The 25,742-nt window shown below is 44.7% G+C and overlaps 1 protein-coding gene across 5 annotated transcripts in view; it reads left to right on the forward strand.

Moving 5' to 3' along the window:
* Positions 1-25,742, forward strand: part of adgrb1a (adhesion G protein-coupled receptor B1a) — a 316,728-nt gene that overhangs the window by 127,311 nt on the left and 163,675 nt on the right. For 3 of the 5 annotated variants that reach the window (XM_061715322.1, XM_061715330.1, XM_061715326.1), the window contains exons 4-13: positions 2,071-2,175; positions 11,336-11,500; positions 12,413-12,577; positions 15,832-15,996; positions 16,743-16,907; positions 17,041-17,133; positions 18,078-18,184; positions 18,453-18,647; positions 20,998-21,066; positions 23,219-23,327. In XM_061715322.1, coding sequence (XP_061571306.1) covers positions 2,071-2,175; positions 11,336-11,500; positions 12,413-12,577; positions 15,832-15,996; positions 16,743-16,907; positions 17,041-17,133; positions 18,078-18,184; positions 18,453-18,647; positions 20,998-21,066; positions 23,219-23,327 — 1,338 coding nt within the window. Of the gene's footprint in view, positions 1-2,070; positions 2,176-11,335; positions 11,501-12,397; positions 12,578-15,831; positions 15,997-16,742; positions 16,908-17,040; positions 17,134-18,077; positions 18,185-18,452; positions 18,648-20,997; positions 21,067-23,218; positions 23,328-25,742 lie in introns of all 5 variants that reach the window. The other 2 variants (XM_061715327.1, XM_061715329.1) reach the window with 2 other exon arrangements.

The following is a 25,742-nucleotide window of genomic DNA, read 5'->3' on the forward strand; positions in this document are numbered from 1 at the left end:
TCAAAATTATTCAAAATTTTATATGATACAATAAAATGTCTCGCTTTCAACTTTTGACATTATTTCCCTGTTGCATTGTGAATCAAATATAATGGTTTCTGAGCTTTGCAGATCGCTGCATTCTTGTTTTATTTACATTTTACAAAGCAGCCTAATCTTTCCTTCAGCAGTGGTTGTGGAAGCTCTTTCTCCAGACATTCGTGACATGGAGCTCGTTTGCCGCAGAACCCATTTCCGCCTCACACAGCAGATTGTAATTACTGTTGCTGTGAGGTGTTAATGTGTATTTTTCTAATTAGCAGTGAGAGGCCATTGAAGCTGCAGATACGCAGCATTACACAACAGCTAAGAGAGAACACACAGGAACAAGTGCACTCAGACAGAAACACACCAACACAAATCCCAAGTTTGGCTGATGCTGTTCTGGGTAGGGTTGCCACCCGGGCCGTAAAATACACAACTGTCCTTTATTTGAGAAAAAAATGTTGCGTCCCATATTGAACTAATACGGGACGCGATTTGTCCCGTATTTTCATTAACCCCCATACACACGTCTGTCACACACACATCTACACTACATTTAACAATAATGAACAAAATAAAACACAGGGAACATTAAGGCCAGCAGAATCTTTGTGGCGGGACAACAGGACCTGCTGCGTCTGTGCCCAGATCTTTATATTATATTATCATCATCATCATATACATGTGCTTGTGCCAGACAGCGGGGAGGACTCGGGCTTCACCTCCAGGTACGGCTTGGAAATTGGGAATTAAAAGTTGCGTTCCGTATTGAACCAATACGGACATAAATTATGCTTTTATTTATTGATGTCATAATATACAGGTGAACGTCGGAACATTTGAATATATTGCAAAACGTAATTCGTAGTAAATTTAACTAAAGGTGAAACAAATATATTATTTCCCACTACATTCAAAGTGAGATATTTCAAGCCTTTATTTGTTATGATTTTGGTGATTATGGCTCACAGTTTATGAAAACCCCAAATAAAAAATAAATTAGAGAATATTTTATGTAATCAATAAACAATTCCATCATCAAGATTATAACAAATAAAAGTTTAACATTTCTTGCTTTGCATGTAATAATAAATACCATAGGTAATGTATTAGTTTCACCTTTTAAGTTGAATTATTGAAATAAATTAACCGTTACACCATATTCTAGTTGAATTATTGAAATAAATTAACTTTTACACCATATTCTAGTTGAATTATTGAAATAAATTAACCTTTACACCATATTCTAGTTGAATTATTGAAATAAGTTAACGTTTACACCATATTCTAGTTGAATTATTGAAATAAATTAACTTTTACACCATATTATAGTTGAATTATTGAAATAAGTTAACTTTTACACCATATTCTAGTTGAATTATTGAAATAAATTAACTTTTACACCAAATTCTTCACCTGTAGGTTATATTCTACATCTGGTCTGATGTGGTTTGCTATTGAATGAATGAATGAATGAATGAATGAATGAATGAATGAATGAATGAATGAATGAATGAATGAATGAATGAATGAATGAATGAATGAATGAATGAATGAATGAATGAATGAAAGCTTTATTCCGAACATGGGAAAACATAAAATAACACATAAGTCCAAATAGTCAAAACAACAAAAAATGAATAAATAAAACAAAACAATGTTACCATGTCCGAAAAGGAGTAGAAAGAAGCATATGCTTATTTAATCCTACCCCTTCTACCTTCTCAGAAATTACTATCCTCAGTTGATTTCAGTATCATATTACATATTTACATTACATATGTACACATTTACAAACAAACAAAAAAAAATATAAATATAAAATAAACACATTTCTATGCAGTTTAGAAGTTTTGGGGCTTTTTTTTTGGCTCCTGCGCTGCTGAAATCTGGGCGTCCCTTATTTCTATTTCTGAAAGGTGGCAACCCTACTTCTGGGTGACCAATGACGTCACGGTTGTGTCCCAAATATAAGCCATGAATTCAGGAGCTCTGGTTGCTAACCCCGCCCCTCCTCCTCCCCGGCCTTGCCTCATCCTCCTTTAGGCAAAGTTCGCCATCTCTCTCGCAGCCAGTCGCTTCGCTCGGTGGACGGCCGCAAACGCGACGACACAGAGAAGCCCCGCGGCGGACAGAAGAGCCCTCAGACAGGTGAGACAACGGGACGCGGAAGGACCCCACGCATCAGTCACTGTGGCAGCTTGGGTGACCACCAACACCCCCACAACATACCTGATAAACACACACATCCATCAAAATTTCCTATAGCAGTGAGTTGTCCACAGTGGACGACTTATCTAGTGAAAATGCTTTATTTTTGTAACGCTACAATAGAACAATATGTCCTATCTGTAAAGCTCTATTTCAGAGTGTTTCTGCTTTGTTAAAGAGATACTGGATGCAAAATCTGAAGTCACATCCAGAGAAATAGTCGACTATATTCAAACTGATATTCAACCCAAGGTGGAGATCAAAAGATGGATACTAGTCTCAGGAAGCTTTCACACCTGGGGCCCGTTTGTTTTGTTCCGATTCAGGGGCTAAATCGATACACTTGTTTCGTTTCTCGTCTGTGGAGTTTGAGTTCTCAAGGCAAACGTCTGTACCGTTTCAAAGCTGATAACAAATGCCATGCGCGAACCAGCTGCTCTCTGATTGGTCAAATGAACGCGGAAGGAGTTTCCTCTTCCGCACCCCGCGCAGCGCAGACCGCAGCCGCCGGCTTTAGGCTGATTTATGGTTCCGCGTTACACCAACGCAGAGCCTACGGCGTAGGGTACGGCGTAGGGTACGGCGTAGGGTACGGCGTAGGGTACGGCGTAGGGTACGGCGTAGGGTACGGCGTAGGGTACGGCGTAGGGTACGGCGTAGGGTACGGCGTAGGGTACGGCGTAGGCTCTGCGTCGACTAATGAATAGGCTTTACCGGCGCAGAGCGGAGCTCAGCGGCGGGCGAGAGGCCGTCTGCCGCAGGGTTTGAGCTGCGCAAACCCTTTCCGAATTGAACATTTTTTAATTTCACCGTGCCGCGCTGTGACAACATCTCGGCACGTCCAATAGGAGAGAAGGTGGTGGAGGCTGTGCCGACTCTTCTCCTTGCGCCGCAGTAGCACATACACATGAATGGAGTTGTATCGGTTGCTGTGTCGATTATGTTCTCACTACAAATAAAAAATTTTAACCGTTTCAGGTCTGGAATGGAATCGGGCCGAGACCTCCTCTCCTAGGAGATCTCAACTCGCTTGTTTTGTGCCGTTTCAGAGCGCGATTGCTGTGTTCACATGTACCAAACGTTCCGATCTTTAGGGGGAAACGTTCCCTGTTTCAGAACAACTGCTCCAAACGGGACAGGTGTGAAAGCACCCTAAGTCTGCAAACATGGAGCTGGAGAACATGTTTAGTACATTTAGCTGAACATCCAGGCTGGATACACCCCAGCTGACGTTTTCCAACAGAACCCTGGGATCATTAGTTTAAACTGCCCGCACCAAGTGGTTAATGTAAGACCAGTTCCTTGACAGATAACAGTAAGTTATCCGTGTGACGTAAATGCCCTTGCAGTGTCGACAAGATAAATTAAAGTGGGCTAACCACCTCAGTTTCATGCCCACTGTAAACAAGCAGATTGAAATGAATCTTCTCATATTTCACTATAAGAAAAAGATAATTAAAACAGTTGCAAAATGATTTAATTGTTCCTTGCAAAGGTTTCTGTAAACAGTTTTATGTTTTATGTTTATATTCCCAGACAGTGTTGGTTATTTGAATGCACTGACTGATCTGGCCAATTGTACTGTCGCTATCTTAGATTCCATTGAGAAGATAAACTGATGCTATACCCTTGGGTAGCATAAGAAGGTCACATGACATTATTGCACTGTTGTTAGCATCTGATACGGATACATTTTAACAAGTTTTCAAGCCATTTCTTAAACAAGAGGAGACAGGTAGCTTGCTAGTTTGGTCACTCAGTACGTTTACATGAAGCAAAGAGATGGGATTTCTGATCGTATCAGTTACCGACATGCAGAAGACCGGATCACTTGTCTCAGTATACATGCTGTTCAGAGATCGGATAAATGGCCAGAGCATGGCTGACTCTGTGACGCTAGGTGGCGCTGTAACCATGTTAACCATTTCAACAAAGAGCCACCTCCGGTTGACCTCCACTTAACAACAACAAGAAAAGATGTCGTACGACGACCTGGTCTGATTTGTTGTTCCCTTTGCTGCCACTAACCTTGCGAGAGGCGCAATAACCCTTTTTAAAAATGATTATATTATAAAACGGGAAATTTACGGGAAAATACTAATACGGCAGGACGGCGGGAAAGAGGCGTAAAATACGGTAGTTTCCCAGCCAAAACGGGAGACTTGACTTGAGTGGAAACAAGTCACAAGTTTTCTACTGGACAACTGGACAACACATTCTTTGAACAAAGGCAACAAGTTTTAGCAAATAAGTTAGCAACTCACCTTTATTTTGATCTGCTCCGGTGTCCGGAGCCTCCGTCCTCCGTCCTCCTTTCATTTCCGGGTGAACCCCCCCAGAGGAAATTCTCCAGAATGCGCAGACTGCAATATCCGATCCCCTGTATACATGGCGTTAAAGCAGCACAACGTAACTTTCAGCTTTTCTGAGTTTGGCGGCATTTTTTGGACAAAAGCGGTAGTGCTTTACCAGAAAGAACACTACGTTTCCCATGAGCACCAGCGCGTACTGCCGGAAAACTCCTGTCCCCGTCGCGTGCATTTGTTTTGATAGTGAATGAAGACGGGACAGACTTTCAGAACTACTTTTCTGTTTCACCAAGTGAACAGACGGAACGCAAAAACAAGATGTTAAACTGCTGGAAAGGAACTGGAATTTACCGGGATACCTTAAACAAGGAAGCCAGGGAGCGGTATATGGAGAAAATAATGATTATTAACGGTTTGGATCCATATGAAATCCCTACTAAAGAATGGAGCTCCTCGTCGGAGCTGCACTCTTTAGAAAGGATTTACTGCCGCAGTTCTGCAGAACCACCGTCTCCGGCTACCTTGTTTAGGAGTGTTTGGCAGCTGCTTTGGTAAATGTTTGACTCGCCATGTGTTTCAATAAATTTGTATAATAGTACAACATACAGTACATGTTTTGTATCCCTCTTACTTCTCTTTTCTTTTTTTTTTTGACTGATATATTATGGTGAAGAGGCTCCGAGGCGTGAGCAATATTTTTGTTTTCCTCGTGAGATTATTTTTTTCCTCTGCAGCTACAAATAAGAGTTAATATTTTTTCCTCAACAAACTAGTTTTATCTGAAGATTGGGGTTAATTGCAGCTCAGAGAGCTGGCCAGCAACTGCGTTTAGCTGGCGAAGTGGGGAATAAAACCTATGTTTTGATCCGACCCGGTCTGTGTGAGTGTTTGTGGTTTACTGTGTGGAAGGTGTTTGGTCGTTACAGCCGCGATCCAAGCGAGCGGCCGACTCTTTCACTCTTTTACTTTGTTATCTCAGATACTTGGCCTCCGTGGTTCTGCCTCCGAGCAGGAAACCGGTGAAAAGTTAAACCATTAGCGATCTTTTCCCCACGTCTGTTATGTGGAGCTGCTGCAGCCACAACACAGCAACGGGTTACCAGCTTCCGCGAAGCTGCGCTCCAAGCCCCGCCCTTTTCGTCTCGACTGCGAATCGGGAAGGAGGGGGAAGTGATGTATGCTGTAAAGCAGTCAAAGCTGTAAAGATTTGTAGTTTTTTAGTGTAGCAGGGTTCCTACCATGCTCCTCAAAGTTACATAGTGCCAGTGAAGGTGATACAGACCCCTCAGACCATGACAGAGGTGTCATTAAACCTGCTGGAAGTTGATGTACCATCACAATGACTCTGGAAATATGATATTAAGGTGGAAAAGTTACGTAGTGTCGCTTTAACAACCCGATTGCGAACGGGTTATCTAGGTGGTGCAACCCGATTACTAAAATGTCCGACATAGGTCCGAAATAGATCGGATTGAGGTGTTTACATGCCGTTTAAAAGTCCAAACGATGTCTTATACGATCAGAAACCCGATTGAACTGCTGCATCTAAACGTACTGACTGTAGGCTAAACTGACTCTGAGGGCTAAATCTTGAAATTAAAGTGTACTTTACAACCCTGAAGTTAGCTTCTGATTCACCCGTATGACACTTCTGAAACTGAAGGTACAAACTGGCAGACATGATTATCTGATGCTTGTTGTGACACTGCAGTCATGTCTGAGCAGAGCTGCTGGTTCAAATCCAGGTATTGTGGTATTGGTGGTCTCATGTTAGCAACTTGCTGACCGGAGGTACAGTCGCCACAATATTTTGGTATAATTAGTCCATGATAACAAACTAGATTTAAGTTTATCACATCAGTCTTTGTCTTAAATTTACTTCAATCTGTTACAGAATATAAGTTCATACCAAAAAAAGACTTTTAGTGAGGTATCACCTTAGCCCCTTTTGCTATTCAGCTTCCCACTTCCTGTTTAGTTTCCCTCTCCTCCCTTTCCCAGCTTTAATTGCTTGAATTTCTCTGATTGCTTCACTGATCCATCCAATTGCAAGTGAAAAGGTGGCTGACGTACTCAAAGCCAGTAGCATTAACTTCCACTGGAAGTCAATGCGAAGGATATAACGTCAGAACCTCACAGACCTGATGCCGAGTCCATTTCAGGGACAGCCTCCATCAAAGTTGGACATTTAAAGTTTGGTCTGTATATACTGCTGATTTAATTAATAAGAAGTATTTCAAAACATAGTAGTCAGTCCCTCTTTTAATCTAGTCCAGGGGTCGGCAACCCACAATGTTGAAAGAGCCATATTGGACCAAAAACACAAAAAACAAATATGTCTGGAGCCGCAAAAAATGAAAAGTCTTTTATCAGCCTTAGAATGAAGACAACACATACTGCATGTATCTATATTAGTTATAACTGGGTCCTCGGCTGCAAGTGTAGCATACTAATGTCTTTCCACGTGACTCTTTTTGTTATGCAAATCTATGGAAGAGTGTTAGGGCCAGGCAGGAGAAAAATAAAAATAATATTTTAGAGGAGGAAGATTTTTTTTTTCATTATACACTTTGAGAAAAAGTTGCAATGTCGAGAAAAAAGTCAAAATTTCGAGAAAAAAGTCGAAATGTCAAGATTATTGTTTAAATACAATCTTGAGAAAAAAGTGAAAATTTCGAGAAAAAAGTCGAAATGTCAAGAAAAAAGTCAAAATTTCGAGAAAAAAGTTGAAATGTCGAGATTAAAAATGAAAGGAAAAAAAGAAGAAAAAAAGAAGAAAAAAAGAAAAAATAGGAAGAAAAAGAAAAAAGGAAGAAAAAAAGGGAAAAAAGGTCAAACATTTTTGAAAAAGCTCCAGGGAGCCACTAGGGCGGCGCTAAAGAGCTGCATGCGGCTCTGGAGCTGCGGGTTGCCGACCCCTGATCTAGTCTTTCTTGTATAAAAATCATAATAAAAATCGTCTGATTGATGTACATTTTAGTATTAGGCAAATATATAAATATAAATAAATAAAACCTCATGTGTGCAGCATGTACCCTTCTTTCACCATGCTATTATTTATTTCACAAATTATAAGCCAAAGAAAAAAAACAACCATTCTGGCAACACCAAGTATCCCAATGAACCAGAAGTTTGTTGGTCCACCTCAGCAAATGTTTCTGGTCTAACTTCATAGGTGTCTAATTGTTGTGGAAGAATTCTGTATCATTCTTCTTTCAAACATTGACTGTCCAAAATTCCCTCCCAGTCTCTATATAGTTCACTGGTCCATGGTCCCTCTCAAACCCTCGTAGTCTCTATCAAGTCCATGGTCACTCTGAAACCCTCCTAGTCTCTATCAAGTCCATGGTCCCTCTGAAACCCTCCTAGTCTCTATCTAGTCCATGGTCCCTCTGAAACCCTCCTAGTCTCTATCTAGTCCATGGTCCCTCTGAAACCCTCCTAGTCTCTATCAAGTCCATGGTCCCTCTGAAACCCTCTTAATCTCTATCAAGTCCATGGTCACTCTGAAACCCTCCTAGTCTCTATCAAGTCCATGGTCCCTCTGAAACCCTCCTAGTCTCTATCTAGTCCATGGTCCCTCTGAAACCCTCCTAGTCTCTATCAAGTCCATGGTCCCTCTGAAACCCTCTTAATCTCTATCAAGTCCATGGTCACTCGGAAACCCTCCTAGTCTCTATCAAGTCCATGGTCCCTCTGAAACCCTCCTAGTCTCTATCTAGTCCATGGTCACTCTGAAACCCTCCTAGTCTCTATCTAGTCCATGGTCCCTCTGAAACCCTCTTAATCTCTATCAAGTCCATGGTCACTCTGAAACCCTCCTAGTCTCTATCTAGTCCATGGTCACTCTGAAACCCTCCTAGTCTCTATCTAGTCCATGGTCACTCTGAAACCCTCACAGTCTCTATCTAGTCCATGGTCAATCTGAAACCCTCCTAGTCTCTATCTAGTCCATGGTCACTCTGAAACCCTCCTAGTCTATATCTAGTCCATGGTCACTCTGAAACCCTCCCAGTCTCTATCTAGTCCATGGTTACTCTGAAACCCTCCTAGTCTCTATCTAGTCCATGGTCACTCTGAAACCCTCACAGTCTCTATCTAGTCCATGGTCACTCTTAAACCCTCACAGTCTCTATCTAGTCCATGGTCACTCTGAAACCCTCCTAGTCTCTATCTAGTCCATGGTCACTCTGAAACCCTCACAGTCTCTATGTAGTCCACTGATCCACAGACTATCTGAATCTCTCCTCATCTCCCTCTACTCCACTGGTCCACAGTCACTGTGAAACACTCCTAGTCTCTATCTAGTCCACTGATCCACCGTCACTGAATCCTTCTTAGTCTGTATCTAGTCCATTAGTCCACAGTCACTAGGAAACCCTCCTTGTCTTTATTTAGTCCACACCAAAACCATCCCAGTCTCTATCTAGTTCACTGGTCCACAGTCACTCTGAATTGGTCCTAATCTCTATGTAGTCCACTAGTCCATGATCACTCAGAATCCTCCCTAGTCCCTATCTAGTCTAGTCCACAGTCTCCCTTAATCCCTCAGAGTCTGTATTTAGTCAATTTGTCCACAGTCCACACATTCAGATTCCAAATTATTTAATCCATCCATCCATCCATCCATCCATCCATCCATCCATCCATCCATCCATCCATCCATCCATCCATCTTCTATTCCTGCTGTATCCTCTGCAGGGTCACGGGGGTCTGCTGGAGCCTATCCCAGCTCATTACAGGCAAGGGGCAGGGGTCCACCCTGGACAGGTCGCCAGTCCATCGCAGGGCCACATATATACAGACAAACAACCATGCATACTCACATCTACGGGCAATAATAGAATCATCAATTAACCTACTATGCATGTTTTTGGACTGTGGGAGGAAGCCACAAAGTACTTTGGCTTCCTCCCACAGTCAAAAAACATGCATAGTAGGTTACGCGCAACAGTGCTAACCACTGGGCCACCATGCTGCCCCTTTATTCATCCCCTTAACAGTCTAGTATAATGAGCATTAACATGTGTTTCAGAGAGCAGGATATATGATGACTAGTTGCCTATAAGTATTGTAATGGTGCAAAAAGTCAAACTTCAGAGGCATGTTATCATTTATCCTAACCTTTATTGGAATGTACATCCAAGTTTAGTTGCAGGAATCTGAGGGAACGGATGTAAGAACAAAACTGGACAAGAACATCTGAGCCACAACCACAACCAAATTCACTCTATCCGGATGGCGCAATTTAACTGGATAGTTTTTTTTAAAGGCCGAAATGAAATAGAGTAACAAGGCTGTTTTTAAAATGTAAGGAGTAAAAAGTACAGATAATTGCGTGAAAATGTAAGGAGTAAAATTAAAAAGTCGTCTGACAAATAATTACTCCAGTGAAGTATAGATAACCAAAATTTCTACTTAAAGGAGCATGAGGCTCCTTTTAAGAAATGAGACTCATTAGCGCCACCCTTTACCAAGACGGCCGTCGGGGGTACTGCAGCCAACAGCGAAGCCGGCACGGGAGAACGGGGAGAACGTGCATGCAGCGTCATGTGACGTCACATCCGCAGGACAGCGCGGGAAATTCACAGTCACAATTGCAGCACATTTTGCAGCACACAGCCTGTTCAAGGCAAGGAGGAGATACGCTAGAGGGCTCATTTGTTTTGGTTTGGAACGCTTCATCCGACATTATTACTAGAAAACTTAAAACATATACACATTTTTTTCATAAATCCTGCCTCAATCCTGCCTCATGCTCATTTAAGTAAGGTAACGAAGTATTTGCACTTCGTTACTTGACACCTCTGTCTTTAGAACACTGTGGTATTCTGCGGTCAATGGTAGTCATTGACTAAAGTACTCCAGTCCTGTGGCTTCAAAACAACACACAACCATCAACTGCCATGCTTGACACTGATAATTAGGTGTTTCTGCCGAAAAGGCTGTATGGTTTTCAACAAACATAGTTTGTCCATAGGACATTGCTCCAAAGGTCTTCTTAGTCGTGCTTTCATGTTTGTTTCAGTCAGAAGAGGTTTTCTTCTGACAGTCCTTCAAAACAAATTGTGTCATGGAATTCAACATTTAATATTTCACTCAGTTAGACCCGCAAAGTCTGAGATCGAAGTCTTGGGTTTTGTTGTGTTTCCCAGAACTTTGCACAGTCTGAGCTGCAGTAAATTTGCCTGCACGTCTGTTCCTGGAGCGATTAGCGCCTGTCTTGAATGTTTTCCATTGATGAATAATCTTTCTCACTGCATAATACTTGGACCATAAATTGTTTGGAATTTGTTTTATAACCCTTTGCACTCTCTTGAATGCGCCAGACCATCAAACTGCCAAAACGTCTGCAGACCTGCTTGTGATCAGTTCAGCACTCCAGTGTTGTTACCATGATTTTTTTTTCTTCTTGGCTTACCTTTTGTGAATTTTTTTAATGGCATTTGTTGTTTGTCTGATGTTGTGTTTGCCAAGTACTGAGCCTCAATAAGATCTTTTTATTCTTAATTATGTTTTTATAACCTGTGACCCTGTACAGGATTAAGCGGGTATAAAAAAAGGAGGTACTACCTAGTGCTCGACACTTCTCTGACCTGCCAAATTTAAAAGGAGCTTTTGAACCAAACAGCTGTTGATGGAGGGGGCCCCTAAAACGAAACTTGGATCGAACTGACCCTTCCTCTTTTGGCCACACAGGCTACATCCTGCATGATAATTAGTTATGGCCCTTCCCCTTTGCCTTTCCTCCTCTTTCTCCCCCTCTCCTCCTATCCCGTCTTCCTTGGTAGACTCAATTTCAGGTGAGGAGTGGTCTGCGTGGAGTGTGTGTTCTGCCACTTGTGGGGAGGGCTGGCAGAGTCGCACTCGTTTCTGTGTGTCCTCCTCCTACAGCACCCAGTGCAGTGGGCCGCTGCGAGAGCAGAGACCATGCAACAATTCAGCCGTTTGTCCAGGTAAGCCCCCATCCCCAGTACTCGAGTTGAGGGGGTTGAGGGGGGATGGCATCCCCCCTGAAATAAAAACGGTCCAAATCACCCCCCCCTGAAATAAAAACGGTCCAAATCATCCCCCCTGTAAAACTGTCATCCCCCCTTTCCATCCCTTATGTCATTTCATCAATGAATGTGGTTTTACTGCTATTTCAACATTTAGAGTCATCACCAGAAAAATAACACCAGAAAAATAACTTATTTGACAATTTTCTCCTGTTTCAAGTAAATTTTCACTTGAAATAAGTAGGAAAATCTGCCAGTGGGACAAGAGTTATCTTCTTATTACAAGCAAAAAAATCTTGTTCCAAGTAAGTTGATGTAAGCCCAGTGGATATTTAAAGCTTACAGAAGGCTGCATTTAACTGCTGCTATGTCATTCCTGCAGTATTTCTGCAGGTGTTTTGGTCACTGCTATTATTTGTAATATATTATATTATTTGTAATCAGCACAAATTATCTGTCCCCATATGATAAAATCCACCATCCCCCCTGATTTTATTTTACAACTCGAGTACTGCCCATCCCCCCATCCTCCCACCCATTCACCCCCTTCCTGTCTCCTTCCAGCGCTCTCCCAGCAATGTCCTCATTCATGAAAGGCCCAGCCCGACTCACCTTTACAGGCATAAAGCAAATCTGTGGCACCTGGGGGCATTTCTTCCCTCAACTTATGGTGAAGGTTTTACAGTAATTCACGGCTCAGGTGTTCTCAGGCTCTTGTACAGACAGACAGGCATGGAACCTCCTCAGAATCATGAGGAATTTTGGGAAACCCACTCCCAGAGCAACAGATTCACTTTCAGCACCTCCATAAAGTCACCCTTGTTTTGGTGTGTCCTTCTATAAATCCTACCCTAGCTTCTCTGATTTCAGTGCACGGCGCTTGGGATGAGTGGTCCCCGTGGAGCTTGTGTTCGTCCACGTGTGGCCAAGGTTACAGGTCCCGAACACGAACCTGTACACCCCCACAGTTCGGGGGAGATGCCTGCGATGGCCCAGAGAAACAGACCAAGTTCTGCAACATCGCCGCCTGTCCAGGTGAGCAGCACACAAACACAGATACTCTCATGTGTGTTTCCCTTGAGCAGCTGACCAATGACATGACAAGTAACGTCAGCTACACAGGAGAAATCTCAGCAGAAAACATGGATAGAAAGTCACAGCCTGCAGTTCAATATCTGGAGCATTGAGACGCTCCTCCACAGTAACTCCATTGTAACTCTTGCGAGTTATAATCCTGTTTGTTTTATTTTTGTATTCCGGCTGCTCCATCTGCCATTCCTGTTTCCCAGTCTGCCAGAAGGTAGAGGGCTGTTGGACCTGCAGCCATGTCGGTAAAACCTGTGGCACTCGATTACCAACAGGCCAGATTGGTCTTCAGGCCAACACATGGTCAAAGTTCCGGGGGGCCGAGGGTCAGAGGGTCGGTCTCAGGGCATAGCAGGGGGGTCAGGAGGTCGGTCTCAGGACGTAGCAGGCGGGTCAGGAGGTCGGTCTCAGGGCATAGCAGGCGGGTCAGGAGGTCGGTCTCAGGGCGTAGCAGGCGGGTCAGGAGGTCGGTCTCAGGGCGTAGCAGGCGGGTCAGGAGGTCGGTCTCAGGGCATAGCAGGCGGGTCAGGAGGTCGGTCTCAGGGCGTAGCAGGCGGGTCAGGAGGTCGGTCTCAGGGCATAGCAGGCGGGTCAGGAGGTCGGTCTCAGGGCATAGCAGGCGGGTCAGGAGGTCGGTCTCAGGGCGTAGCAGGCGGGTCAGGAGGTCGGTCTCAGGGCGTAGCAGGCGGGTCAGGAGGTCGGTCTCAGGGCATAGCAGGCGGGTCAGGAGGTCGGTCTCAGGGCATAGCAGGCGGGTCAGGAGGTCGGTCTCAGGGCGTAGCAGGCGGGTCAGGAGGTCGGTCTCAGGGCATAGCAGGCGGGTCAGGAGGTCGGTCTCAGGGCATAGCAGGCGGGTCAGGAGGTCGGTCTCAGGGCGTAGCAGGCGGGTCAGGAGGTCGGTCTCAGGGCGTAGCAGGCGGGTCAGGAGGTCGGTCTCAGGGCATAGCAGGCGGGTCAGGAGGTCGGTCTCAGGGCATAGCAGGCGGGTCAGGAGGTCGGTCTCAGGGCGTAGCAGGCGGGTCAGGAGGTCGGTCTCAGGGCATAGCAGGCGGGTCAGGAGGTCGGTCTCAGGGCGTAGCAGGCGGGTCAGGAGGTCGGTCTCAGGGCATAGCAGGCGGGTCAGGAGGTCGGTCTCAGGGCATAGCAGGCGGGTCAGGAGGTCGGTCTCAGGGCGTAGCAGGGGGGTCAGGAGGTCGGTCTCAGGGCGTAGCAGGCGGGTCAGGAGGTCGGTCTCAGGGCATAGCAGGCGGGTCAGGAGGTCGGTCTCAGGGCGTAGCAGGCGGGTCAGGAGGTCGGTCTCAGGGCATAGCAGGCGGGTCAGGAGGTCGGTCTCAGGGCATAGCAGGCGGGTCAGGAGGTCGGTCTCAGGGCGTAGCAGGCGGGTCAGGAGGTCGGTCTCAGGGCGTAGCAGGCGGGTCAGGAGGTCGGTCTCAGGGCGTAGCAGGCGGGTCAGGAGGTCGGTCTCGGGACGTAGCAAGCGGGTCAGGGGGTCGGTCTTTAGGGGACACCGGGTCCTCGGCACTGGCTGAGAGGGGTCCAGGACCATCACAGGAGCAAGAACTGATGCGTCCGGGACCACCGCCGGAGCCGGAACAGACTGGGGCTGGCGCCGACGTCGTCGTCTCCCCTGGGGTTGAACACAACTGGGCCCCCCTCGAGCCAGGCGTGTTCCCCAGAAGGGGGGGAAGAGGCTGGGGTGCATCCGGGACCACCTCAGGAACAGAGTGAGGTGTGTCCAGGACCCCCACAAGAACAGGAACAGGCTGGGGTTGGTGCCGACGTCGTCTCCCCTGGGATCAAACACACCTGGGCCCCCCTGGAGCCAGACATGTTCCCCGGAAGGGGGAATCCTCCTTCTCCTCCACACGGCGCATGTTCTTCTCCGACTCCGGGCAGAAGAACTCAAGCAGAGTAATGTACTCCCCCGCTGGGTCCATTATGGCTGGTCCATTCTGTTTCCTCCCTCCATGTTCTCCTCGTCACTTTTCTTGTTCATGACCCCCTACCGCTTTTTGATCCTGCTCAGCAGCGTTTTTGGTTTTGTTTTTGTTGAATAAATCCGGCTTTTTGTGAACTCCTGCCTCCCGCTCTCCTGTGTTTGGGTCCTCATCAAACCACTCCTGACAGAGCGGACCAGCCAGCAGCAGGGGAAAGACAACACTAGACATACACAGAGGATAACGAGACACAGGTGCAGACAATCAGGGCAGATGGAAACAGGAGGTTTCAAGAGAACTGAAACTCAGGGACATGGGCTTACAAAACAAAACAGGGACATGTCAAATCCTGACATAACCTCATCTTGCTTCTTAAATATAAATATAAATAAAAGAAGCTGATAGCAATGATTTGATCAATAATCAGAGGTTTAAAGGCTTCATATGTCAACAGTGGGCTCTGCAGGATGATTTGTGCTGAATCTGAACAATGAACCCAACTCCTCCTGGTTCGAGCAGGTTTTTATGTGAGCGACCAGGAAAGTCCACAGGTGCTTCTTTTATACAGGCTTCAGTCCATTTAACTCAATGTCAATGCTCTGCTTGGAGGGGTTCATTTCATACAATTACCTTGACAATATGGTAACCAAAATAACTGGACCGTGCCCCCAAAATGTTGTGGTCTCAGTCCACGTCATTGGCAAACTCTGATGTGGACCTCCTGGTGAAGATGCATGCTGAACCAAAACAGAACACACAGCCTTGAATTAAATCATTTGGAGTAGTGAATTAAGTATTGACTTCCATCTTTGCAGGATTAACACTGAGGAAAGTCACGTAGTTCACAGTTGTCCGTGATTAATGCAGCAACCTCCTGTACAGCTGTGCGACCAAAACAACTCCTCCACGTATGTTTTCTGTGGAGCGGTTGGACACCGGCGTGTTTCCCGTGGAAAAGGAAAATAAACCTGAGAGAAAATGCTCCAAGTTTACAAAGTGAATGAAGAGCAGATGAACCGCGGTGTAAAAGCGCTCTGTGAGAACATTCATCAAATCTTGGCTGTGTGTCGGCGTGGAACCGCCACAAACTCTCAAGCCTTTGAATTTATATGAGCTCATTTATTCACAGCACGCTGAACACTTAAAGCTAGTCGCTGCAGTTATTACAAGAACGTTTAGTTCGGTCGCTTTTGATTTACTACTAATACACCAACAGCAGACTTCTTTGAATGCTTTGCTCTCTGCTGTTACCCTGGCTGTCCTCAGTGGATGGAGTTTGGAACGAGTGGTCCGGTTGGAGCTCCTGTTCTGCCTCCTGCTCCAATGGGACGATGCAGAGAACCAGGGAGTGCAACGGCCCCTCGTACGGAGGCTCCGAGTGCAGAGGAGAGTGGCTGGAGTCCGTCGACTGCTTCCTCGGGGAGTGTCCAGGTAAAACAGCTGCATGTCTCAGTCCAAACAGTTTCTTCCATCACGCTGCATTTATCACAGCCTTTCATGTTACCAGTATGGAAATTAGGTTTCCAATCAGCAAAGATGCTGGAACTCTGTTTTCATGGGGTTTTTTATTTGATTTTTCTCTCTTTTTTCTTTCAAGCTCCTGAAATCCACTAAATCCACCTGTTGACTCCAATTTCCATTATTAAAGCTTTCCCGCAGTTTTAAAAAATCTGAAAGTGAAAGCAAAGAATATGAGTTTGATGCCAATCAAATTATTTTCACAGTTGCTGTTTTTCTTTGACTGATTGTGGGGATGAAAATGTGTTAAAAGAAATTTGTTTGCACAATCTGCCGTTTTTAAAGTTTCAATGCAAATTGAGCTTGTGGACACTGCTCAAAGATAATCTTCTGTCTGTGTCTTATGATGCAATAATCCAAAGTTAATGAAACGTGGTACCATCAACACGACAGTCTCTTGTTTATAGGGGGCTTCAATAACCATGTCTACCTCATACTGCTGCACCTTTCACTTTTTGAAAAAATTGTATTTATATGTTAATAAGAGCTGTCATTTGTCTATTTACTGTACCAGTGAGCGAAAATAACCGAGAAAATAACCTGATTCTGATTTTGATTCCTCAAAGGCTCCATGACCAATGTCTTGGAAGGGGGTGGGCGATGTGGGAAGGGTTTGTTTTTTGGGGCTTCTAACACGTTTGTTGCATCCACTCTCTCAGTGGATGGAAAGTGGCAGCCATGGTCCTTGTGGTCTGGCTGCTCGAAAACCTGTGGAGGGGGGCGCCAGCAGAGGAGCCGGGTATGCTACGGGCCCTTCTTTGGAGGACAGGCTTGTCCTGGAGAACGGGATGAGATCAATAAGTGCAATGAAAAGAGATGTCCAGGTCAGTAAATGAGAGCTTTATCAACACGATTACAGCATCACTGGCTGAAACCTGCATGTTCTCAGTGTTTTCAACCCTTGCTGTGACTGGTGGCCGAATTTCATTGCAGTCAGTTCTGCTTCTCTGTGAACAGAACCTCATGAAATATGTGGCGAGGACAGCGATATCTGGAAGATGACTCCTGCTGGGGACACAGCGGCTGTGCGCTGTCCTCCCAATGCCATGGGTGAGTTCACACAAGGTCCCACTTCAACTTGGTGTATGAGAGTCAGCTAGGGTTACCACCTTTCAGAAATAGAAATAAGGGACGCCTTGATTTCAGCAAAGCAGGCGCCCAAAAAAGGGACATCTCCAAAACTGCATAGAAATGTAATTATTTTATATGAAAAAACAAAGTGCTTTGATTTAAAGTTTAAAGTGCCTTAGTAGCATTGAACTTGCATGACTGTACAGACAGCCAGCCATACTAGTAACTGAAATAGTCTCCTATGTATGTCCACATCAGCCCAGATGTATAATATAGCCTACAGGTGAAGGTCGGAAAATTAGAATATGGTGGTCAAAAGTTAATTTATTTCAATAATTCAACTTAAAAGGTGAAACTCATACATTACATAGTTTTATTACATCCAAAGCAAGAAATGTTACACCTTTATTTGTTATAATTTTGATGAATGAATTGTTTATTGATTTCATAAAATATTCTAATTTTTTTCAGATTTCTTTTTCATAAACTGTGAGCCATAATCATCAAAATTATAACAAATAAAGGCTTGAAATATCTCACTTTGAATGTAGTGGGAAATAATATATTTGTTTCACCTTTAGTTGAATTTACTACTAATGAAGTTTTGCAGTATATTCTACATTTTCCGACCTTCACCTGTATATTATGACATCAATAAATAAGAGCATAATATATGTCCGTATTGGTTCAATACGGAACGCAACTTTTAAGGCTGATTTATGGTTCCGCTTTACACCAACGCAGCACCGTACCTTGCCGTCGCCGCGTACCCTACACCGTAGGCTCTGCGTCGATTTAACGCAGAACCATAATTCAGGTTTAAATTCCCAATTACGTAACAATTCCGTATTGCAAGGCACGGGTGGCGACCCTGGAGTCAGCCCTCAGAGCTTTGGTGAACCTCGTCATGTGTCCTCACACAGGTCTCATCCTGCGCCGGTGCACCCTGGACGAGGAGGGCATCGCCTACTGGGAAAACCCCACCTACATGAAATGCATCTCCAATGACTACCGCAGTATCCAAACTTTAGTGAGCATTCTTTTTTCACATTCCTGATTACCTTGAAACAACAAAACCCAAATGAGGCATTAGTTGTGAATAATCAGATGTTGATTGTACAAAATTGTGAACTTTCAGTAGTAGTATTTTTCACGGGATATTATAATGCCAATGTCCTCAAAGTGCAAACCAACGTAGTGGGCGCTAAAGCAACCACTTCACAAGATAAGTGGTGGTGTTGACCAGCCATGGTCAAGATAACAAGACCAGCACTAAGAAAGAACATCTTCTTCAACAGACTCGGGAACATTTGTCCAAAGCACAACGTGGCCTTGTGGGAGACGGAGTTTCAGAGGTGATGACCAAGCTGAGGGTCACGTCCAGCGATGGGACGAGCTACAGCGGTGATCTGCTGGCCATGTTGGACGTGCTGAAGAATATGACGGAGATCTTCAGGAGAGCGTACTACAGCCCCAGCAGCGCAGACATGAGGGTAACCTGAGTGGTGGAGGCGCTTCAGGCACTCTATGGAGCTGTTTCCTTCACTTCTTTCAATACTCGTCAAGAAAAACTAAAAATTGTGATATAAAGATATGATTAACCCTTGTACTGTCTTCGGGTCAAAATGACCTAATTCTCCTGTTCCTTCTTTCCTCCTGCTCTCTCCTTCCTTCTTCCTTTCCTCTTTTCTCCCCTCCTTCCTTCTTTCCTTCCTTCCTCCTTTACTCCTTCCTTCCTTCCTCCCTCCCTCCTTCCCTCCCTTCCTTCCTTCCTTCCTTCCTTCCTTCCTTCCTTCCTTCCTTCCTTCCTTCCTTCCTTCCTTCCTTCCTTCCTTCCTTCCTTCCTTCCTTCCTTCTTTTTTCCCTCCCTTCCTTCTTTTTCCTTCCTTCCTTCCTTCCTTCCTTCCTTCCTTCCTTCCTTCCTTCCTTCCTTCCTTCCTTCCTTCCTTCCTTCCTTCATTTCACCCTTCCTTCATTTCACCCTTCCTTCCTTCCTTCCTTCCTCCCTCCTTCCTTCCTTCCTTCCTTCCTTCCTTCCTTCCTTCCTTCCTTCCTTCCTTCCTTCCTTCCTTCCTTCCTTCCTTCCTTCCTTCCTTCCTTCCTTTCTCCCTTCCTTCTTCCTTCTTTTTTCCCCTCCCTTCCTTCCTCCCTTCCTTCCTTCCTTCCTTCCTTCCTTCCTTCCTTCCTTCCTTCCTTCTTTTTTCCCTCCCTTCCTTCGTTTTCCTTCCTTCCTTCCTTCCTTCCTTCCTTCCTTCCTTCCTTCCTTCCTTCCTTCCTTCCTCCCTTCCTTCCTTCCTTCCTTCCTTCCTTCCTTCCTTCCTTCCTTCCTTCCTTCCTTCCTTCCTTCCTTCCTTCATTTCACCCTTCCTTCCTTCCTTCCTTCCTTCCTTTCTCCCTTCCTTCTTCCTTCTTTTTTCCCCTCCCTTCCTTCCTTCCTTCCTTCCTTCCTTCCTTCCTTCCTTCCTTCCTTCCTTCCTTCCTTCCTTCCTTCTTTTTTCCCTCCCTTCCTTCTTTTTCCTTCCTTCCTTCCTTCCTTCCTTCCTTCCTTCCTTCCTCCCTTCCTTCCTTCCTTCCTTCCTTCCTTCCTTCCTTCCTTCCTTCCTTCCTTCCTTCCTTCATTTCACCCTTCCTTCCTTCCTTCCTTTCTCCCTTCCTTCTTCCTTCTTTTTTCCCCTCCCTTCCTTCCTTCCTTCCTTCCTTCCTTCCTTCCTTCCTTCCTTCCTTCCTTCCTTCCTTCCTTCCTTCCTTCCTTCCTTCCTTCCTTCCTTCCTTCCTTCTTTTTTCCCTCCCTTCCTTCTTTTTCCTTCCTTCCTTCCTTCCTTCCTTCCTTCCTTCCTTCCTTCCTTCCTTCCTTCCTTCCTTCCTTCCTTCCTTCCTTCCTTCCTTCCTTCCTTCCTTCCTTCCTTCCTTCCTCCCTTCCTTCCTTCCTTCCTTCCTTCCTTCCTTCATTTCACCCTTCCTTCATTTCACCCTTCCTTCCTTCTTTCCTCCCTTCTTCCCTTCCTCCTTCCTTGACCTGAAGACAGCACAAGGGTTAAGCAGTAGTTTGGGTTCAATCGCTCCCCTAACATTGAGTCCACCTGGACAAAGAGGATTTAAGATGATGCTTTTCTATATTTTCCTTATTGTTTTTACCTGCCAGTGTTTATGTAATAATTGCTCGGGGTTCATGTTCTGGGTCTCTGGAAAGCACCTAAAGACAACGTCTGTTGTAATAGACACTATATAAATACTATTTAATTGGATTGAATTGTTTTAGGACAAAGAAGAAACGTTTTTTAAATGGGAGTGGATCACTTCAAGAAAGGTCCAAGTTTGCTTCAGTGAGAGAACAAGCCTTGACCAATCATCATGGTCAATGTGACTTAATGAAGCATTTGTATTTCAGATTACATTTAAACTTTACCAGAACAGGCATACACCAGAAAAAAGAGAAGCATAAACTGCAGCTCTGCATCAGGAAACGTTGGGATTATATGAAAACTGATCAAATTTACTTTTGTAACTTTGCAGACGTTATAAACTCAAGATAGTTCCCATTTTTTTCTTGTCAGCTTCAGTTTATTGGTTGATTTACATCCTTGTTTGCGTTTCAGCTCTGTAAAGTCCAAACAGTCAAGTGAAAGTTGAATTATGTTTTTTCGAACAGGTGATTGTAATAATGATTTGGAACCTAAGCAGCGTCCATGAATGGGCTTGGCTGTCGTTTGCTCGTGCTATGTAGTGATTCCCGGTCACGTTCCTGAGTGCGCTGCTCGGACACCTGTCGTGGAAAGCGGGGCCACAGCACTTCCTTACCCAGGGCAGTCCTTATGGATGACATAAGTTCTCTTTGTTTTCCAGAACTTTGTGCAGTCGGTCAGCAACCTGCTGATGGAGGAGAACAGGGACAGATGGGAGGAAGCACAGCTGGTGAGTATCTGACTCTCTGAAACCGCCACCGTCGTCAGGAGATTCATCTTGTGTTGAACTTCTAGGAAACAACAGCCTGAAGCTGACGAGTGACGCATCAGCTGGACAAAGAGCCCACCTGAGTCCTTTCAGAGACGCCGAGGAAGCGTTAGAACACGGCGGACAGAAATAGCTGCGGCTAATGAGGAACCAAGTCAAACCCACCCACTCCTCCATCTGCTGCTCCATCCGTCGGTCCGCCTCCTCTCAGGTGGAAGAGCAGAGCTGAATAAACCTCCTCTCCTCAAAGCATTTAAACGGTCTTCGCAAGACTAATGTTGCTCTGCCGTGGCGCGACTTCAGACAGGGATCAAAGGTGGCAGCCGAGCTCAGAACAGCCGTTTACGGAGACGTTTCTTCTCTCCTGTAACAATGACAACGCCTTTGATCCATCTAATGGCAGCTGTTTCATCACTGCTGCTTTACGGTTTGACTGTGTATGCTCCAGCTTTCCAAGCAGCCTTCATTCCTCCAGCAGAAAATCAATTTTTAGTTACATCGACTCGATGCTTAAGTCTGGAGATTCATCACCGTGGGCCATATGTTGACTTTTAATGTGGCTGAGATTGAAAAGGAGAGATATTTTATTAGACAGCCAAGCTTTCAGTGTTGAGGCCTTTATCAGGGCCACAGATCAAACACCAACCATGTAAATCTCCCCCCTGGAGCCTCAGAGCCCCGAACATCAGTCAGCCAAGCAGCAGTTACAGTCGTTTGTACTTAAAACGACTGAATCTGCTCATTTTCAGCATGTAATTTGTGTCTGTGGTACCTCTAGAGCAGCTCTGCAGTCAGCACTTCTCCAAAAGCCCGTAATTGTTACCAAACAACAGAGAATCACACAGAGACGTTGTTCTTAACTGCTCAAGAATGGGAAAGAACCTGTGTTCATCACCAGACATGTTTACGACATGTTATCAGCACGGCATCCTTCCAGAACACATCATTCAGATCCAAGAGATTCTTTCTTTTCGTTCTTTCTGCATTTATTTGTTATAGAGGGACAATGTACATTAATGAACATTTTTATGAGCATGTAAATGCACCCAATTGTAGCCAAAAGGCTCATTTCCATTGGCAGTCCCCCTGCCACAAGGAACACAAGGCGTAGTAATAAAAGCAACAAATTACAGTCAAAACAAATACATGTCATAGGCAGTACTTGAGTTGTAAAAGAAAATCAGGGGGGATGGTGGATTTTATCATATGGGGACAGATAATTTGTGCTGATTACAAATAATATAAATATAATAGCAGTGACCAAAACAGCTGCAGAAATACTGCAGGAATGACATAGCAGCAGTTAAATGCAGCCTTCTGTAAGCTTTAAATATCCACTGGATATGAGCAAAGCGGCTCACGCGGTGCGTTTGGTTAAGGTTTGCACCCGAAACGCTGGGATTGTTCACCGCTGAGGAGAACATGCCACGCGGCGATAAAGGCACCAAAAACTGAGCGTTGAGCCATGGACGCAGCAATGTCAATGCCAGGACGTCCTGGCCTGCACCCTTTCCCCTTTCCTTTCTCTGTTCTTCATTCTCTCTGTCTGTTCTCTCTTTTCCTGCTCTGCCCAGCTGGCCTCCACAGGGGGGTCCCCCCCTTATGATCCTGGTCCTGCTCAAGGTCAAGCAAAGAGGAGCTATGGAGAAAGACTGGAGAGTCGCCTCTCTTCTCTCCTAAAGGGGAGTTTTTCTTGCCACTGTTTGGCTTAAGGTTTTTCTCCCACTAGGGGAGTTTTTACCTGCCATTGTTTATGTAATAATTGCTCGGGGGTTTATGTTCTGGATCTCTGGAAAGATCCTAGAGACAACTTCTGTTGAAATAGACGCTATATAAATAAAATTGAATTGAAAATTGAAGAAATACATATTCTTTCGTAACATTGTTGTTCATTTATTGCAGATAATCTGTAAAGTGGGATAGAAACGCACATCATGTTAGGGGCACGGACATTTAGTTTACATGTTTCATGTTGGTAACAGCTGGACGGAGACGGTGTGGGACGCAACACCGGGTCCCCCCCAGTCCCCCTTTTCTGTCCGCCGTGGTGGAAAACCTTCCTCTGATCCAGGATGCTGATTGGTTTCTTCTGCACTGGTCTGTTTTTTCTCAGCTGGGGCCCAACATCAAGGAGCTGTTCCGGCTGGTCGAGGACTTTGTGGACGTCATCGGCCTTCGGATGAAAGACTTCCAAGACATGTATGAAGTCACCGATAACCTAGGTCAGCCTCAACAACCACATTTCTGTTAACGCACTTTTCACTCTGGGAACTGAAAGTAAAAAGACCAGACCCGTTTGTTTCACTTTCAGTTTTTGAAACGCAAGAATTACGTTTCTATACGATCAAAGCGTACAAAGGCCAGCTCAAATACAGTATTACAAAAGTAATCTGTAACAATTTAGAAAAACCGAGGCACTCAAGAAGATAGCAGAATGTAAAAAGCCTTTATTAAATCATGGCTTTGTAAAAGTAAAAAAATGCCAACATGTTTGGGCCATGTAGGCCTTCTTCAGGGCAGATAACTGAGACTAAGGGATATAAAGAAATTATAAAGTCATATTTTTTAAGTTTTTTTAAGGCAAAAGAAAATGTTTAAATGGTTTAAAGCAGAAAAATTGATTAAATTAGAAAAATGTTTTAAGGAAATCTTCTAACGTTTTTTATCATTTGAAAGTAGACAAAATGTTTCAAAATAACTTTTAAATACAAAAAGATTCTTTCAAAATCACTAACAATATTTAGTTACACAAAACAGGAAAAAGAAGACCAAAAGTATATAGAAGGACTAATTAATCAACATAGACAATATGTGATATTAAAAAGGGAGCCCCAACACTTACAGAAATATGTGTAACAATTTGTGCGGTGAAATAAACCAATTTGACAATTCTATGCCACAATGCCGGTTCCAGTGAAAATATTTATTTTAGTTCTGAAGAGACGAATCAAAACAGAAATGTTCCCACTGTGTCCCCACCCAGAGACGAGTTGACATCAGAGGTCAGACTAGAGCCTGGATACCAAGTTCGGTTGATGTTCCAACAGCAATAACCAGGTGTTCCTCCAGCTTTACTCTGCACAGTGTCTCCTTAAAGCAGCACAACGTAACTTTCAGCTTTTCTGAGTTTGGCGGCATCTTGTGGACAAAATCGGTAGTGTTTTACCAGAAAGAACACTACGTTTCCCATGAGCACCAGCGCGTACTGCCGGAAAACTCCTGTCCCGTCGCTGCATTTGTTTTGATGAGAGAAGAGAGGACGCTTTTCTGTTTCACCAAGTGAACAGAAGGAACGCAAAAAAAGATGTTAAACTGCTGGAAAGGAACTGGAATTTACCAGGATACCTTAAACAAGGAAGCCAGGGAGCGGTATATGGAGAAAATAATGATTATTAACGGTCTGGATCCATATGAAATCCCTAAGAGATCCCTGAATCCCTGAAGAGCCATGTGTTTCAATAAATTTGTATAATAGTACAACATACAGTACATGTTTTGTATCCCTCTTACTTCTCTTTTCTTTTTCTTTGACTGCTATATTATGTTGAAGAGGCGTGAGCAATATTTTTGTTTTCCTCGTGAGATTATTTTTTTCCTCTGCAGCTACAAATAGAGTTAATATTTTTTCCTCAACAAACTAGTTTTATCTGAAGATTGGGGTTAATTGCACCGCAGAGAGCTGGCCAGTAACTGCGTTTAGCTGGCGAAGTGGGGAATAAAACCCGTGTTTTGATCCGACGGCCGTCTGTGTGAGTGTTTGTGGTTTAAGGCTGTTTATGGTTCTGCGTTAAATCGACGCAGAACCTACGGCGTATAGTACGCGGCGACACGCACCGTACGTTGCGCGTTGCCACGTACCCTACGCCGTGGGTCTGCGTCGATTTAACGCAGAACCATAAATCATGCTTTACTGTGTGTTTGGTCGTTACAGCCGCGATCCAAAGCGAGCCGACGACTCTTTCACTCTTTTACTTTGTTATATCAGATACTTGGCCTCCGTGGTTCTGCCTCCGAGCAGGAAACCGTTGAAAAGTTAAACCATTAGGATCTTTTCCCCACGTCTGTTATGTGGAGCTGCTGCAGCCATAACGCAGCAACAGCTTCTGCGGAGCTCTGCGCTCCACGCCCCGCCCATTTTCGTCTCGACTGCGAATCGGGAAGGAGGGGGAAGTGACGTATGCCGTAAAGCAGTCAAAGTCGTAACGATTTGTAGTTTTTTAGTGTGGCAGGGTTCCTACCATGCTCCTCAAAGTTACATAGTGCCAGTGAAGGCGATACAGACCCCTCAGACCATGACAGAGGTGTCATTAAACCTGTTGGAAGTTGATGTACCATCACAATGACTCTGGAAATATTACATTAAGGTGGAAAAGTTACGTAGTGTCGCTTTAAAGCAGCACTGTGTAACTTTTCCACCTTAATCTAATATTTCCTCATCATCATTGTGATGGAACATCAACTTCCAACAGGTTTAATGAACCTCTGTCATGGTCTGAGGGGTCTGTATCTCCTTCACTGGTCTATGTAACTTTGAGGAGCATGGTAGGAACCCTGCCATACTAAAGAACTACACATTTTTACGGCTTTGACTGCTTTACGGCATACGTCACTTCCCCCTCCTTCCCCATTCGTAGTGG

This window comes from Cololabis saira, chromosome 3 (genome assembly GCF_033807715.1).
Source record: "Cololabis saira isolate AMF1-May2022 chromosome 3, fColSai1.1, whole genome shotgun sequence".
Classification (NCBI taxonomy): domain Eukaryota; kingdom Metazoa; phylum Chordata; class Actinopteri; order Beloniformes; family Belonidae; genus Cololabis; species Cololabis saira.